At 42.5% G+C, this 15561-nt stretch overlaps 1 protein-coding gene across 1 annotated transcript in view; it reads right to left on the bottom strand.

Moving 5' to 3' along the window:
- The window catches only part of cdc14ab (cell division cycle 14Ab), a 24083-nt gene extending 8522 nt beyond the window's left edge, over positions 1-15561 (bottom strand). Inside the window, exons 1-7 of the mRNA XM_037674435.1 lie at positions 15325-15561; positions 13706-13796; positions 12469-12544; positions 10068-10160; positions 8071-8150; positions 2640-2706; positions 385-447 (exon numbers count right to left, since the gene is read on the bottom strand). Coding sequence (XP_037530363.1) covers positions 385-447; positions 2640-2706; positions 8071-8150; positions 10068-10160; positions 12469-12544; positions 13706-13796; positions 15325-15370 — 516 coding nt within the window. The 5' untranslated portion in view covers positions 15371-15561. The remainder of the gene's footprint in view (positions 1-384; positions 448-2639; positions 2707-8070; positions 8151-10067; positions 10161-12468; positions 12545-13705; positions 13797-15324) is intronic.

Genomic DNA, 15561 nt, shown 5'->3' with positions numbered 1-15561 from the left:
GATGAGTCTTTACGCTCACCGATGAGTCTTTACGCTCACCGATGAGTCTTTACGCTCACCGATGAGTCTTTACGCTCACCGATGAGTCTTTACGCTCACCGATGAGTCTTTACGCTCACCGATGAGTCTTTACGCTCACCGATGAGTCTTTACGCTCAACGATGAGTCTTTACGCTCACCGATGAGTCTTTACGCTCACCGATGAGTCTTTACGCTCACCGATGAGTCTTTACGCTCACCGATGAGTCTTCACACTCACCGATGAGTCTTTACTCTCACCGATGAGTCTTTACACTCACCGATGAGTCTTTTTAATCTTTCTAGCGGGGGCGTCTTTAACCTCGGTGGTAACTGTGTGTTAACCAGACTGGTGCCAGTTTTTACCTCATAGTGTTCGTACTCTTCCACATCAAATGACTCAAAGTCAAAGAATCCGTGCTGCAGAGCCTGAAAAACACAGGAAAACGTTATATTTTGATTATTATTTAATTTTGGTAAAAATGGTATATATTCTTATCTTGTAAAATAAAAATAAAACAATTAGACTTGTACTCTGAAGCTGAAGACGTTTTGATTCCCACCTGGGGACCTTTTCCAATTAAAAACTGGGCAGTGTGGAGTTCAGAGCTAAATTCACCTGCACATCAACTCCCTACCCTCCCTCCGGAGGGTCGCTGAGGCCTTCGTTCGCCTGGCTCACAGAGAGATGTTTGGTCTCATGCATGATGATGAAAAATCTTAGCTTCAACATTTGATATGTTGCGATGTTAAATAAAATCTGACGTTTAAGGGATTAGAAAATAGTTACATTCTGTTTTTAGTTACATTTCACGCAGCCTTTTCACAATTAAGGCTGTAAATTCAAGGGAAGCAAAGAATTATTGGCCAATGAGTAAACCGGTGGTATTTTTCGGCAATACACAAGTAAAAGAGTAAATACTGAGTACACAGCAGCACCCAGACACCGGTACTTCCCAGGTTTCCTTCAGTAATTAGAGATGATCGAATCCTTCAGAGACAAAGTGCTGCGGTCCGTCACAAACGCTCGTTAGTTAACACTCCTGACAGATTAGCAGAGCGCTCTGATTGGCTGCTGTCCATCTCCGGCAGGACAACGGCTCCACGCTCTGTGCCGTTATGCAACGCTAATCTGCAGAAAGAACCGGAGACTCTCGGTGGACCGCCTGCTCCTTCTGGACCCAACGGCACCCGGAAAGAAGCTCCACTCACGAGGAAGTTAAACAAGATTTCCTCGTTATTTTTTCTCACAACCGTTTTTCTGCACCACCACAATAAACATGACAGAAAAAATATGTCAAGTTTGAATTAGTTTGATGAATTTAATAAATTATGGAAACCATAAAATTAAACATTTATCAGGTCTTTAAATCAATGAACTTGATTGAATGAGCTAAGTTTATGGGATGATATTAATGAAACGCTCATTTCCTTAGAAGATAAACTATTTTAAAACGGACATTTTATAATTATAAAACAACAACACTGTGGAGGTTTAAAACGTTATTTCAGTGAATTTTGTTGTATTTGGGTTCATGTGCATTGATTTATATGTTGACTTTTGTACACCACTTTGGTTATATTTTAATTAGGGATGCACGATATTATCGGCATGGTATCGTATCGGCCGATATCAGCGTTAAAATTCAGTATCGGACATTCCATTAAAATCACTCGCCGATATAAAAAGGTGCTGCTTGTACCTGCAGCGGCAGCACAACGCGATGACGTCACGTGCGCCTACATGATCCCACGTCGGAGAGGAAAATTCAAAATGTCGGCGGTGAGGAAGTTTTATTTTTCGTTGGTGAGGATGTCAGAGTCCCAAGATTTATGGAGTACGTTGAGCCTCGCTACATCGTCCGCAGTCTGAGATGTTTTTCCGACGTAACGTTACTCGAGTTACCAGCCGTCATTTCCGATGTCGTTGAGAAGCTAACAGCCGATAGCACGACTTGTTGGGTGAGTTTTACCACAAACATCTGGACGTCGTGTTAGCCCCGTTAGCATGATTAGTCTTACGGATCAATGAATAGATAAAAACTTTGAATTTAAAAGTCTGTCCTTCATGCACAGGAGTGCAGAGGATCCCACACTGCAGCTATAGGAACCTGGAACAAACCTCCACAGGTGAGACAGCATCGCAGGTGACTAATGCTAATAAATAACATTTAACACTGTTCATTTAATATAAGTTAAAGTGCTATACATACGACTGTTACTGAATATATGTCCCCAGCTCTTACAGCTGGTGCAGTTTTTGTAACATAAGAGGGCTATGTTCTGACACAGGAACGTATATAAAATATCAGTATCGAATAAGTTTTAACATATCGGCCAAAAATCCAATATCATGCATCCCTAATTTTAATTAAAGTTTATGTGATTAATTGATCAATTTAAATAAGCTGAACCACATAAAACTGGATTTTATTTACTCTTGTTTGCTTGTTTTCATGAAGTCCGCTAAAATATTTTGACTGAAAATGATCACTTTATTGTTATTACCAGTATTAGCCGTTAGAATAAAACTAAAACTAAATTAAAATGTTGACGTTTTCTCTTAAAATGCTCAACGTTTCTCTCAGGAGGTTTGTGTTGAAAGCAGCGGATGATCTTACCTTCCTGATTCCCTGCAGACAGTCCAGCACTGTCAGGTTGTAGGTGCAATTCCCGAAGGCAGCGTCTCTGCGGAGAGGAAACAAAGCAGGTTGATCATCTGAAGGAACATTAGTCGAACTTTAACAGCAGCTCCTGTTTTACCTCCTAATGTTGACTCCACAAACTCAGGCCTCAGATTTTACCAATTTATTTAAATAATTTAAAAAGAAAATGACATTTACAATAAATCCAGAGACAGAAGCGACTGATTTAAACAAAGGCCACAGTAACAACAAATATACAGTGTGATGATTTTCATCCATTTAAAAAAGGTGTTTTGGAAAGTGTGCACGTTCATGTGAAATCTGTTGGTTACATCTCTTTGCAGATTTTAATATTTAAATACGACAGATTTTCTAATTTTACCATCTTACTTTTCTTAAAAGACACTTTGCTTAAAGTGAAAATGATAAAATTAATATCGAGTCATGAGGTGAAAGACGTGAACCGAACTGGACGGCGCTTGTTTCAGGTCTTTTCGGTGAAAGACCAACATTAAACCGAGGAGGCGGCCTTGGTTCCCGTTTACACAACGTTGTTGCGTTCAAGTCCTTTTCCTCGGAAACTGCAGCGTTGTGAACGCGGCTCTCAGAGCAGAGGTTTTCTGGAAACGCCCGGCATCAGTGTGAAACTGAGAACATGCACTACGAATGTCTGCAGTTAATAATTTTACTCCTCGAGTAGAAGAACGAGGAGAGTGCTGTTTGTGCTGATCACTTTTTCCAATGTGTAGAACCGTCCAAACTTCATCCTCGGTCCAAACCGACGCTCCCGTCTTCACCGTTTTGGATGCAAGTGTTTTGACGCTCAAGGCTGAAGTGCATGCACACATGAACATGTCGGGGACATATAAAAATCACAGCCCAGACGGTGACCTGGTACGAAAACTACAGCAGATTCAGGAGCTCAGCTTTACTAAGTAAACACGTAAAGTTGTCACAACCAGGATCGTAAAAACACCAACGTCTGCAGAGATCTTTCAGGTGAACAGAGTCTCTGGTTCCATCTTTCTGCTCAGCCTTGACTCGCGTCTCCAGGCAGTTTCAGTTCTTACCTTGAAGCACGCTGGCCTCGTTAGGAAGGGTTCAACAGGTGTCAACGACCCGACCGACTCACAGGGCGGTGGGTCAGGCACTCGTGTGACCTTAACAGGCCTGTAACCGTGAAGTTAAAACGAGGACTTACAAGGACCCTGTCCACATGGAAAACTGCGTTTTTGCGGATACACAAAGGTTTTTTTACACGGAAACAGCGTCACTGCAGAGTCTGGGTCGGTTCCTGTATTTCTGTGTGGATGAAAACATTTGTAGAAACTGTTTAAATTTATGAAAAGACAGCGTTCCTGTGTGGACGGGGTCTTAGAAACCTGGTGTCGTTCACAAACAAGAGGTCTGTCAAGTCAAGGATTTTGTTTTTCAAAAGAAAAACACCGGACAGTTTAATAAATAAACGTACTCAAACGATGGTAACAGGTGAAATCTGACGCTAAACGATTTATTATTGAATAAATAAAACCAAGATCCTCAAAGACCCGAGTCCTTTCAGGTCAAAGTGGGACAGACTGGTCTGGTGTCGAGGCGACGCTGCCGGGAGCAGCAGGTTGGTTTGGTTTTTCTGGTCGGTGAGAGTTTCGACTCCTTGCAGCGAGAAATTTTCTGCTTCGTTATCACACAAGCGTCAGACTCTCACTGAGCTCAAACATGCCTCCAGCACGACCGAGAGGGGGAGGCTGAATGTTTGACGGAAACTGGACTGAAGGGACGGAGTCCAAATCACAGGAGAACCACCAGAGAAAACCAGAAGCCCTTCACTGCGAATGTTAGCTGAAACCGACAACAGTGAGACCGGCACCACAACACTAACACCAAAGTGCCAACGAGTCTGAAAAATCTTGGTCATCTTTCTAAAAATACAACATTCTCCTCTGAACAGCAGGAGGTGCAGACAAGAACTGTGCTCCAAGATCTGACCCGTTGTAAGACTACGAACAGTAAATTATCACGTCGTAACGGATACTACTCTCATGAAACTGTTAACAATATTTACAGTAAAAAATCCAACAAAAGCAAAACTGAAAAATATATATTTTTAATTAAATCAAACTTACAATCTGCTTCTTTTTTTTTTTTTACTACCACCACTGCACATTATAAATTGTTCTTTACAGTATTCATACTATTTTTATTGTTATTATTTGTACTCGCTCTGGCCAATAAAACTGAGTTTAGTCTCTAATTTTTAAGAATGACAATAAATATTTAAGGTTCATGCTCAATAATCCCGGTATAAAATCCAACAATGTTCAGTCAGGTCATCTGGACGGTTTCTCTTTTAGACGAGACGTTTCGTCCTTCATCCAAAGGACTTCTTCAATCAAAAACAACAAACTCAGTGGAAAAAAACCTCAGACTGAAGAAGTCCTTTGGATGAAGGATGAAACGTCTCAAAACAAACCGTCCAGACAATAAATGTTGTTGAACCTTGAATTTTATTTTTGTTTAAACTGCTGGGTTCGGCTGTGTAGTGATATTTTAAAGTTAATTAAGTCTAAAACCATAACTAAAATGTTCTAATCTAAGCTTTTACATTAAATGTTTCCAAATTATTCCAGATGTTGAAATTGTAAATGAGGAATTTAATCAGGATTGAGTTTTAATTTGGGAGGAAAAAAAAAAGAAAAGGTCAAATCCTTCAAGAACAAACGTCTTGTTCCAACTCATGAAACATTTCTGGCTCTGAGAATTTAAACACTTGAGGCTTTTGAAGCGTTAATTTTACCCGTGGTCAGTGAACGCCTCAGTGGGCGTGGCCTGTATGCAACGTTTAATCAGTCAGATCTGAAGAGAGCTCAGAGGTCCTCATGATGCTGACAGAGGAACAAAGTTATCCAGCAACACATGCATGCGCACATGCACGCGCGCATGCACACCTCCGTGTGTGCGACAGCAAAACCAGCGGCACAAACTTCATTCCTCCTGTACCCAACAGGCAGAACTCCAATTATTTTAGACCCGATTTGAATAAAATAAACTCTCGACTGTGAGACCCGGAGAGTAAAAGGAGTTTCTTATTGGCAGTCAAACCGGGCCGGGCCGTCTCTGCACATCATCATCATCATCATCATCACTTCCTCCCACAGGAAACAGACACAGTTAAAGTTTCTGTGGCTTTTAGAAGGTCCAGCAGCTCCACGTGCAACTTTCTCCATAATCACAGCTGAAATATGGAGGTTTTCTTCAGTTATTTGCTGATTTTTACCTCTGCAGCTTAGTTATTATTATTATTATTATTACTCATCGTTATTATTATTAATCATAAATATTATTATTATTATTATTAACAAAAGCTCACCCATAGCTCAAAGAGTGTGTGTGTTTTACAGCTGTAGTTGTGTCCGTCCTTCGTTTCTTCCCGCGGGAACCAAAGATTTTAGAGTTTCAGAAATATTTTGAAAACAGTTCTGGCCCCGGGAACCTTCAGGGTGAGACTTGTAGCCAAAACGTTCTTCACAGGGAGTTTCCTGTGTTGCATTCAGGGTCGTTTTAGGTTTAAATTCCACCGGGGGGGTTGTATCGTTTGCTGATGAAGTTGTTAGAAACTAAAAAAAGTTTATAAAAAACGTTCAAACTTGGGCAGTAAGACGTGAGGACAACAGGAGCTGCAGCGATTAGAATAAAATAAAGTGGAGCAGCAGGAACGAACTGAAGCCAAAGCCAAAAACCAAAGAGCATTCTGTTGGAGCTCTGCAGGACCAGAGCTAGAAAATCTCTGCTGGCCCTGAAACAAAACCCAAACGAAACTTCAGAGCTTAAATCTAAAAGCTTCAGAGCGTTTATGCTCCTCTGGCTTGAGGAGGGTTTTACAAGAAATCAAATGAATTCAAACCAACGTCTAAAGCTGCAAGATGTTAAGAGAACCTCCATTTTTTATTCTTGTGGTGGAGGCAGCAGATCCAGGACAGAAATCCAGACCTCCTTCTCTCCAGAGACATCTCCAGCTCCTCCTGGAGGACCCCAGGTGTTCTCCAGACCAGGGAGGAGACATGATCCCTCCAGAAAGTTCTGGGTCTGCCCTGGCGTCCAGGAGGTGCCCTGATCCGAGGAACCTCCTCAACTGGCTCCGATGTGGAGGAGCAGCAGCTCTACTCTGAGCTCCTCCTGCATGACTGAGCCCCCCCCCCCCCCCTCTACGGTTGAGCCCCCCCCCCCCCCCTCTACGGCTGAGCCCCCCCCCCACCCTCTCTCTACGACTGAGCCCCCCACCCTCTCTCTACGGCTGAGCCCCCCACCCTACAAAAGGAAGATCACTTCCAGCTTGATTCCAGGATCTGATTCTTACCGTCATGATCCAAACCTCACGACCAGAAGAGTTGGACCACAGACCAGTAAATCCAGAGCTTTGCATTTCGACTCGACTTTCTTCACCACGATTGACCAAAGCAACGCCCTCATCGTTGAGGACGAGGCTCCGACCTGTGGATCCATCTCTCGCTCCATCCTACCATCACTCAGGAGCAAGACCTCCAGTTTCTCTTGGTTCAGACACGAGACCTGAGCCTGTTTGGACTAACCTGGAGAATAATCCACGCCTTTATCACAACCTGACGTGTCAGGGTCAGTCAGGCCGTCACTTCCTGCCTCCATCTTTTTGCTCGTCTTACCTGAAGACCAGGTCTGAGCACCCGAGACTCCCTGCGCGCCACAGAACTGATTTTAATCCTCATGTTGACGTACGAACGTGTACACGGCGTTGCTCTGTACCGTCTCCCCGACTAGCTTTAACTTTATGTTCCTTGGCGGGCCTGAAATATTCTGACCAGCTGCTTCTGTCGTCCAGAAAACTCGGCTGAAGCTCAGAGGAGATTAGGATTATTCAGGAACAATTTACCATCCGATATTTCCAGGCCTGTTAACTTCCTGTTTTTAAAAACTCATTTGTTCTGACGGATATTTAACCATTTTTCTTTTTATGATATTTTAATTTTATTTGTACTTTTTTGTTTATCTTTTTATATAATTATTGCACAGCACTTTGGTTACAACATGTTGTTTCTAAATGTGCTTTATAAATAAACTATCGGTTTGCAAATTAAAAAAAAAGTAGGATTTAAATTATAATAGAGCCTTAAAAACCTCTGATACGTTGGGAGCCTGATATAACCGGTCTGTTCTTCTGGCTGATAAAACTTAAAAATGTAAATATCTTTACAGAAAATATCATTAAATCTTGTTAACGTTTGTTTAAAATGTTAAATAGACCTTCGAAATGGGAAAATATGTAAATTCAACCGCAGAGGAGACAAATAAAGTTAAAAAATAGACATGTTTGATGCCTTGCATCTGTTTTTGACATATTCCTGTAGGAAGACAAATAAATAAATAAATAGCTTACCTGAATGGCAGGTAGGAGGCGTTGGACCCAGAGATCAGAGCTCTGTAAGCTTCTTCTGGAGTTTTCTTCAGGTAGATCACCTGAAATAAACAAATTTGCTGCCATTATTAAAATCTTTACCAGCTTTGCATCTAAAACCGGAGCGCGTTCAACATTTTGAGATGAATTTATTTTAAACTGAAAAACGTTGGTTGTTGCGAGTCCTGGGTGTGTGAAGAGGTCCGGTTGTACCGGAGCCTGCTGCTCCTCCCTGCAAACAACCCACTGTTGTTTCTGTGGCTTCAGCGACATCAAATATTCAGCACGGATGCAGCGGGGGGGGGGGGGGGTGTCTGATGGCCTCACAGGTCCGGTTTTAACAGACCACATCAACAACAACTTTATTTTTGGACAAATAATGAGGATTTTTGGACCACGGGAACTTAAATCTCCACTTCTGTTGTCGAGTTTCAGCAACACTGACAAAAAGACAACACCAATCCCAGTGTTCCTCGGGGTACACTGTGGGGGGGGGCTCCGTGAGTACAGGATTGGGGGCCCGTTGTTATTGGCCCTGTACAAACGGTGCGAGACTTTGGTTCTCGTTGCCGGCAGGAAGTCGGACCCTTCAGGGTGGGAGCTGGACTCCACCAGGGCTGCCCGTTGTCACAGATTCGGTGCAGCCAGGGGGTGTGGGGAGTCCAGTTCAGTGGTCTCAGGACTCATCTCTGCTCTTTGCAGATGATGTGGTCCTGTTGGCGTCATCGTGCTGCGATCTTCAGCTCTCACTGGAGCGGTTCGCAGCCGAGTGTGAAGCAGCTGGGAGGAGGATCAGCTCCTCCAGATCTGAGGCCATGGTCCTCAGTCGGAAAAGGGTGGATTGTTCTCTTCAGGTCGAGGGTGAGGTTCTGCCTCAAGTGGAGGAGTTCAAGTATCTCAGGGTTTTGTTCAACAGTGAGGGAAGAATGGAGCGTGAGATTGACAGACGGATTGGTGCAGTATCTGCAGTATTATGGACTCTGTGCCGGTCCGTTGTGGTGAAAAGAGAGCTGAGCTGTAAGACAAAGATCTCAGTTTACTGGTCAGTCCATGTTCCTCCCCTCACCTCTGGTCATGAACTCTGGTAGAGACTGAAAGAATGAGATCGTGGATCCAGGAGGTTGAAATGAGTTTCCTCTGCAGGAGCTGGACTCTCCTTTAGAGACAGAATTATCAAGAGAGACTCAGAGTAGAACCGCTGCTCCTCTACATCCAGAGGAGTCAGTTGATTTAGGTGGTTCATCTGGTAAGGATGCTCCCTGGGCACCTCCCTAGGGAGGTGCTTTGGGCATGTCTGACTGGGAGGAGACCCGGGTAAGACCCAGGACACTCTGGCGACTACGTCTCTCGGTTGATGGGAACACCTTAGAGTCCTCCCAGAAGAACTGGAAGAGGTTGTGGAATGTCTGGACCTCCCTGATCAAGATGCTGCCCCGAGACCTGACTTCAGAACGGATGGATGGATGAATGGATGGATGGATGAATGGATGAATGAATGAATGAATGAATGAATGAATGGATGAATGGATGATGGATGGATGGATGGATGAATGAATGGATGATGGATGGATGAATGGATGATGGATGGATGAATGAATGGATGAATGGATGAATGGATGAATGAATGAATGAATGAATGGATGAATGAATGAATGAATGGATGAATGAATGAATGAATGAATGGATGAATATTTTGGAATATCAACCTAAATCTTCTATAATTCTCAGTTAATTCTACTTAAAACTTGTAAAGTTGTCACCAAAAACAGAAAATGTGAGTTTTGTCCACACTCAAAAAGTTAAGCATCAAAAACATTTTTTTATCTGAAGCCTTTTGATAATTGTTGAAAAATAAAAGCTTTGTAAAACAATCGTCTTTTTGTAGATAAATTACAGAAACTCTGTAAAAGGTGCAGCATCTATGATTTCTGAGTGGAATAAAACTACTGATAATAAACGGATTAAAATGGGAGACTCACGGCGTAGCCTCCGATCAGAACCGCAGCGTTGGACCTCTTCCTCTGGTCGAAGCTGGTGTAGTGGACGATCCTCTTCCTGGTTAGCGTGAACGACTGCGCACAAGAAACACAGTTGTTTTTATATCAGCCATGTTTAGTCTTCTCAGTTTTCTGTCTCGGCGAGATGAAATCGCCTGAAACTGAGTAAGGCCCGTCTTGGTTTTGACTAAAAGACCGTCGGGTTCTGCCTGAAACAAAAACAGAAGCTGAAGTAAAAGCTGCTCGTCAGAGGAAACATCCGGCTGCAGATTCTCACAGAGACCCGTTAAACCTTCAGCTGTTCTCATTAGACTCTGCTGACCCAAACAACCCGGGTGTCGCTCCGTGTGAGCCACGTTCATAATAAAACCAGAGCTCAGTGTCTGACTGTCAAGCTTCAGAGCAAATATATACATTTACATCCATCTGCTCACAGCTGACTCATGCTCAGGTTACCGTTTATTAATATTATTATTATACATTAGATCCTCGTATACCAACAAGGTTGAGTCAGGTCCTCTGAATGATTCTTCTTTGTTGAAATGTTTCGTCTTTTGTCCAAAAGACTTCTTCAGTCTGAGGAGCTGCAACAAACTCAGTCTTATAAACATCACCTTCTCAAAGTGGATCAACCAGTTTGTTGTTGACGTCCAGAACCAGCTGCTCACATGATCAAGAAGGACCATCATCCTAACGACCGATAGTTGGTGCCCTGATGGCCGCTTGCTATTCACAGGGTGAGTGATACTAGCAATAACAGCATTGTAGGAGGGGGACAGTTGGACACGGAGGCTCCGCCCCATTTAATTATGGATGATTGCTCTCCACAAAGATGGCCTCCTTCACTCCTCTCTCAAACCAACGTTCCTCTCCATCAAGGATGATTCATCTTCATCCCTGAAAGAGCGACCTCTGGCCTGGAGATGAGTGTAGACCAGAGTCTGGGCCTGATGATGGCCTCGTAGACTCATTTACAAGAGAGACCCGTTACATACAACATACAGACAGATGAGAAGAAGAGAACAAGGATGGAGGAAGCCAAAAGAACTTCAAGTCTCACACAATTTCCCAGCCAGGAAACTGTGTAAAAGATGCACAAAAAAAGTCCTCGCAACATAAAAACAGCAACATACAATGACATCATAACGCATTTATGCATAGAGGTCTGCAAAGGCGGTGAGTTTTCCATAAACACTCCAGAAAGTTCTGATAAGATGGTACAGCGTCCATCAGCGTCATGGTTCTGATAAGGCCACAAATGTCCTCGGGAAGGGGGGGCAGAGATTCTAGTTGCGTATCCTCCAGGAGAAAATTGAGACAAGTTGGCCTGTCCAAGGCCAGCGGGGAGGCCAAATTCAGATAAACAACTGTTTGGGCCGCCAGACTCTGTTCTCTGTCTGCCTTCAAGTTCTGCTGGTGCACTCAATGGAGACTCCAAACAGACAGATTAGTGGATATTCCACCCGGTCCGTGCTCGATTCGTTTTCTCCAAGATTGAAAACTTCAAGGAGCCGCAAGTGGCCCATGATTCTCAGAATCGCTTCCAGCTTCCAGTTGAGCTCAGTAAGCACGTGAGTCTGAGAACTCGAGGCAAGAATGAATCCTTCACATAAGGCTGGCAGCTTTACCAGGTCGAAGCCGCTACCGACGTCTTCCTAATTTGTTGAAATCCAAGGTATCCACCGATTCCAAAAAGCAGAAACCCTGTTATGATAAATCCAATCATGTGCACATCTTCTACGTCCTCCACTGACACAACAAATAGGCACATCATCTTCCACTCACCCCAGGTTTACATGACATACCCAGCTGAGAGGGCCCGTTCAGTGCACGAGGGCTCTCCAGCTCCGTTACCAGGTGGAAAATTTTTATCAGTTGCGTTGAAGGACCAGCCGACCAAATCCATAATAAATTTAAATTTGGAAGATGTGTAAAGAGAAGCTCTGAGGTTGACAGGATGAGAGCAAAATAAAAAAGAGGAGAGGGAGTAAGAGTGACCGTCTTTCTTGAAGGTGACAGAGAATGAACTTTATGGAATGAAAAATATTGAGACATATATCGTATATCGCTGTTCATCTTAAAATATCGTGATATTAATTTAGGTCCATGTCGCCCAGCCCTACGTCAGACTGAAGCTCAACATGTGTATGTGGACCGGCTGGTTGGTATGACAGTGGATCGGAGGAAACCAGGCTCCATGGCAACGACCAAGCAAACATCAAACAACAGTTTAAAGGTCCGGAGGAGCAGAACCATCAGGACAGAGAGAGTGAACCTGCTGCTCTGTGTTTCTGTGAATGGGAGGTTGCGTCACGCAACATCTGTCCCGCTCCACATTCTGGACATTCCTGCAGAGGGAGAGTCAGCAGCAGCAGAAACTCACCTTTAGCTTCTTGTTCAGCTTGCAGCAGTATCGATACAGCATGGCCAGGTTCAGAGGTCCGAAGTCTGCGTAGAAGCTGTGGAGAACAGAGGACAGGTCAGAGCGCTGGGAGCTCCTCGGGCCGCCCACCACCACGTCCCGCTGCAGGGGAGCGCGGCGCTGAGCTGCAGAAAGTGAAAGCCTCGTCTGAAAGTCCTCAAGTATTTCCTCCTTAACTAAAACTTTCATTTTGTTCAGACCGAACGGTAAAAACAAGACGACTCTCTGGTCTGAACGTTCACAAAACGCTGAATAAATATCACTTTCATCTCCCGACACGACTTCACAGCATCTCGGAGAATTTCTCTTCTTGTGAGCAATCACAGCAGGACTCAAACCCTAAATCATCAAAAAGACCCATCATAGAAAAATAGAAATATAAATAAAGAAAATAGAAAAATTCAGACGAGAACTAGTAATCACACTGAGCGGCTTCTGCAAGTGTCAGTCAGTTAAATTTAACACTTTTAAACCTTTAAAGACTTAAGAGTCAAACTAAACTTACATTTGGACTTAAAACAGAAATTCTGAACAAATTTAGGACAGTTTATTTAATTTATGACTTTTGAAGACACTACAATTAATTAACAAAAGTAAATCAGAAACTAGAGGTAGATGGATTTCATCAGCTGATATTTAACAGTTTTTAAATATCTACGATCGGACGTGCGTGTCTTTAGGGTGCGGCCGACACAAGCTGGCGAACGACCGTCACGTTCCGAACACGCTAAAAAAAGGAACTGCTGATCAAAAGGTGATCACAGAGTCGTTCCAAGTGCCTCAAACCCGTCCGAGGAGCATTAGAGACAACATCCAAATGTCCACGTCTGAAAACAGCTTATAATCTGTAATAATCCAGTGAAGAATTGGTGCTAATCTGCCTAAAGAGTGCTTCAGCAGATTAAAAGGTGTGCCATGATAAATATGAACTACAGCAGATGGTGCAGTTTGAAGCCGTTTACTTCAGTTTTCCAGATTGTTGATGTTTATCTCTGAAATACGGGTCTGCACACAATGTAAACAATGTGGAATCAGACTGGAAGGTAAATAAATATTCAGACTTGATCCTTTATCGGTCCAACCCGTGCGTCACCTTAAAGCTCAAACATGCAGTTTTTCTAAATGTAAACATGGAGCTGTTGGGTTTCGTCACCCAGAATGCAGTGCGGCAGGTAACCAGCAGGTGTGGAAGACTTACTTCTCGTAGACGAACTCGTCGTCGGTGCAGAAGTAGTGCGTGTTGGCCGTGCTTTTGGGTTTGCTGCGTAACGTGGCAAAGTAGAGACGGTCTGCGGGAGAAAGAAAATGGGTTTGACGGATGACGTGGAGATAAACAGAAAGTAGTGGCAGCAAGTCATATTTTTATCACTTTCATTGCAGGCGAGGACAAAATCCTTCAGCTTTAAACCAAGTATTAGTTTTACAAACTCCCGACTGAGTTTCCTTCCTGCACTTTATTTTGTTTTACAAAGGTCAACTCAATAAAACGACCACATCCGTCTGGATTTACTTATTCCCTCAATAAAATTACTGTGAAGATGCACAAGCCTGAAACAATTTGTCTCGCTGCAGATAAAACCCGGTAGAGTTTACAAATGTTTTTAATCCTAGATAAAAAAATGCGACTAAAACTGTTGAGAGCTTTTTACCTGCCGTTTGTGTTTGTATGGAATAAAAACAAGAAATTAAAACTAACTCCAGCCTCCAGTTTCTTTAAAATAAGCACAATTAACAAAACAACTGATCTGATCAATCCAGCTGATGCGACGGGCGGTGAGAAACTATTAAACCTGTGAAAACATCGTTACACGCCTTGAGCATCAGTTTCATAGACTTTCTGTGAATCAGGTGTTAAACAAGCTCTACAAAAATAAGAAATTCATCTTTATCAGATGTTAAAATGAGGCAAAGGCTCAGATGGATTAAAAAACAACATTTACATCTGCATAGATTCAGACTGTGTTTTGTTAGGCTCAGTCACAACTCTGGCTCATCCCTTGAGTTTTCCTTTTGACGCCTGAATGATTCAGAGGTCAAAGTTCAAAACTTTCCTCTGAAAACATTTGGTTAAAAACAACGGAAACTAAAAGAAAAACTGAATACTCTGTATGGTACAAAAAAAAAAAGCAATAATCAAAAGTACTGATCTTTTATTTTAATATATAAATTGTAATAAAAGCCTGTTTATAAAATGAGGTTTAAGCCATACAAGTTGTTTTTAAGTTGTCATTAGCCTGTAACACCCGTTTACTTTTAAAATGAAAAATTTACTTTACGTTTGATAAACTTCATCATTATAAGATGAATAAATAAATATAATAATCCAGATGTTTTAAACAAGGACAATCAAACTGGTGAGAACCGGCTGAGCTGCAGGATGGAGGAAATAATTAAATCTGTTTTTAAATCTAAACTAATCTCATACAACAGCTCACAACATTCAAGTCGCACTATTTATAGTTGTTTCACAGAAATACAAAGAAATTAATAATGTCAACATGTGAACATAAAATAATCTAAGAACTCATTAATGTTTATTACCAAGGAATTGTTTTGTTTTTATTTGTTTACAGATTACATAGAAACATTGTTTAAAACTGATTGCTCCACTTAACAAGTACATCTGTATCTAAATGTCACGTTATTTAAGGTGTTTATTTGGTGATAGTTTTGATTGTTTGCTAATTAAAAGTGGAAAATCTGTAGACAAAATTAGTTTTAAAGTTAGTTTTTTCTGCACGTCTTGACTACTTGTATCTTTATAATCAACGTTGTTGTTTTTTAATCTGCCGTGTTAAATAGTTTTAAATAAGTTACCTTTGATAAACTCTGCTGTTCCCTTCATATCGCTGTCCTCTGCCATCCCGAACTGGGCAGACTGGACCAGGGAGTGCGTCACACCCTCCGCTCACGCGGCTCCGTCTAATTCCTGCGGCGCGACGCCTCCCACCCTGAGCTCCAGAAACTTTCTGCTAGCAGCTCGTTAGCATCCACCCGGGCTGAGTTTTATTTCTTAAAAAATAGTTTTCAAAACTTTCTTCTTGGTGTCCCATC

This window comes from Nematolebias whitei, chromosome 3 (genome assembly GCF_014905685.2).
Source record: "Nematolebias whitei isolate Nwh7 chromosome 3, NemWhi1, whole genome shotgun sequence".
Classification (NCBI taxonomy): domain Eukaryota; kingdom Metazoa; phylum Chordata; class Actinopteri; order Cyprinodontiformes; family Rivulidae; genus Nematolebias; species Nematolebias whitei.
Note: the sequence above shows the minus strand (reverse complement) of the source record. Positions and strands in the feature narration are given on the sequence as shown.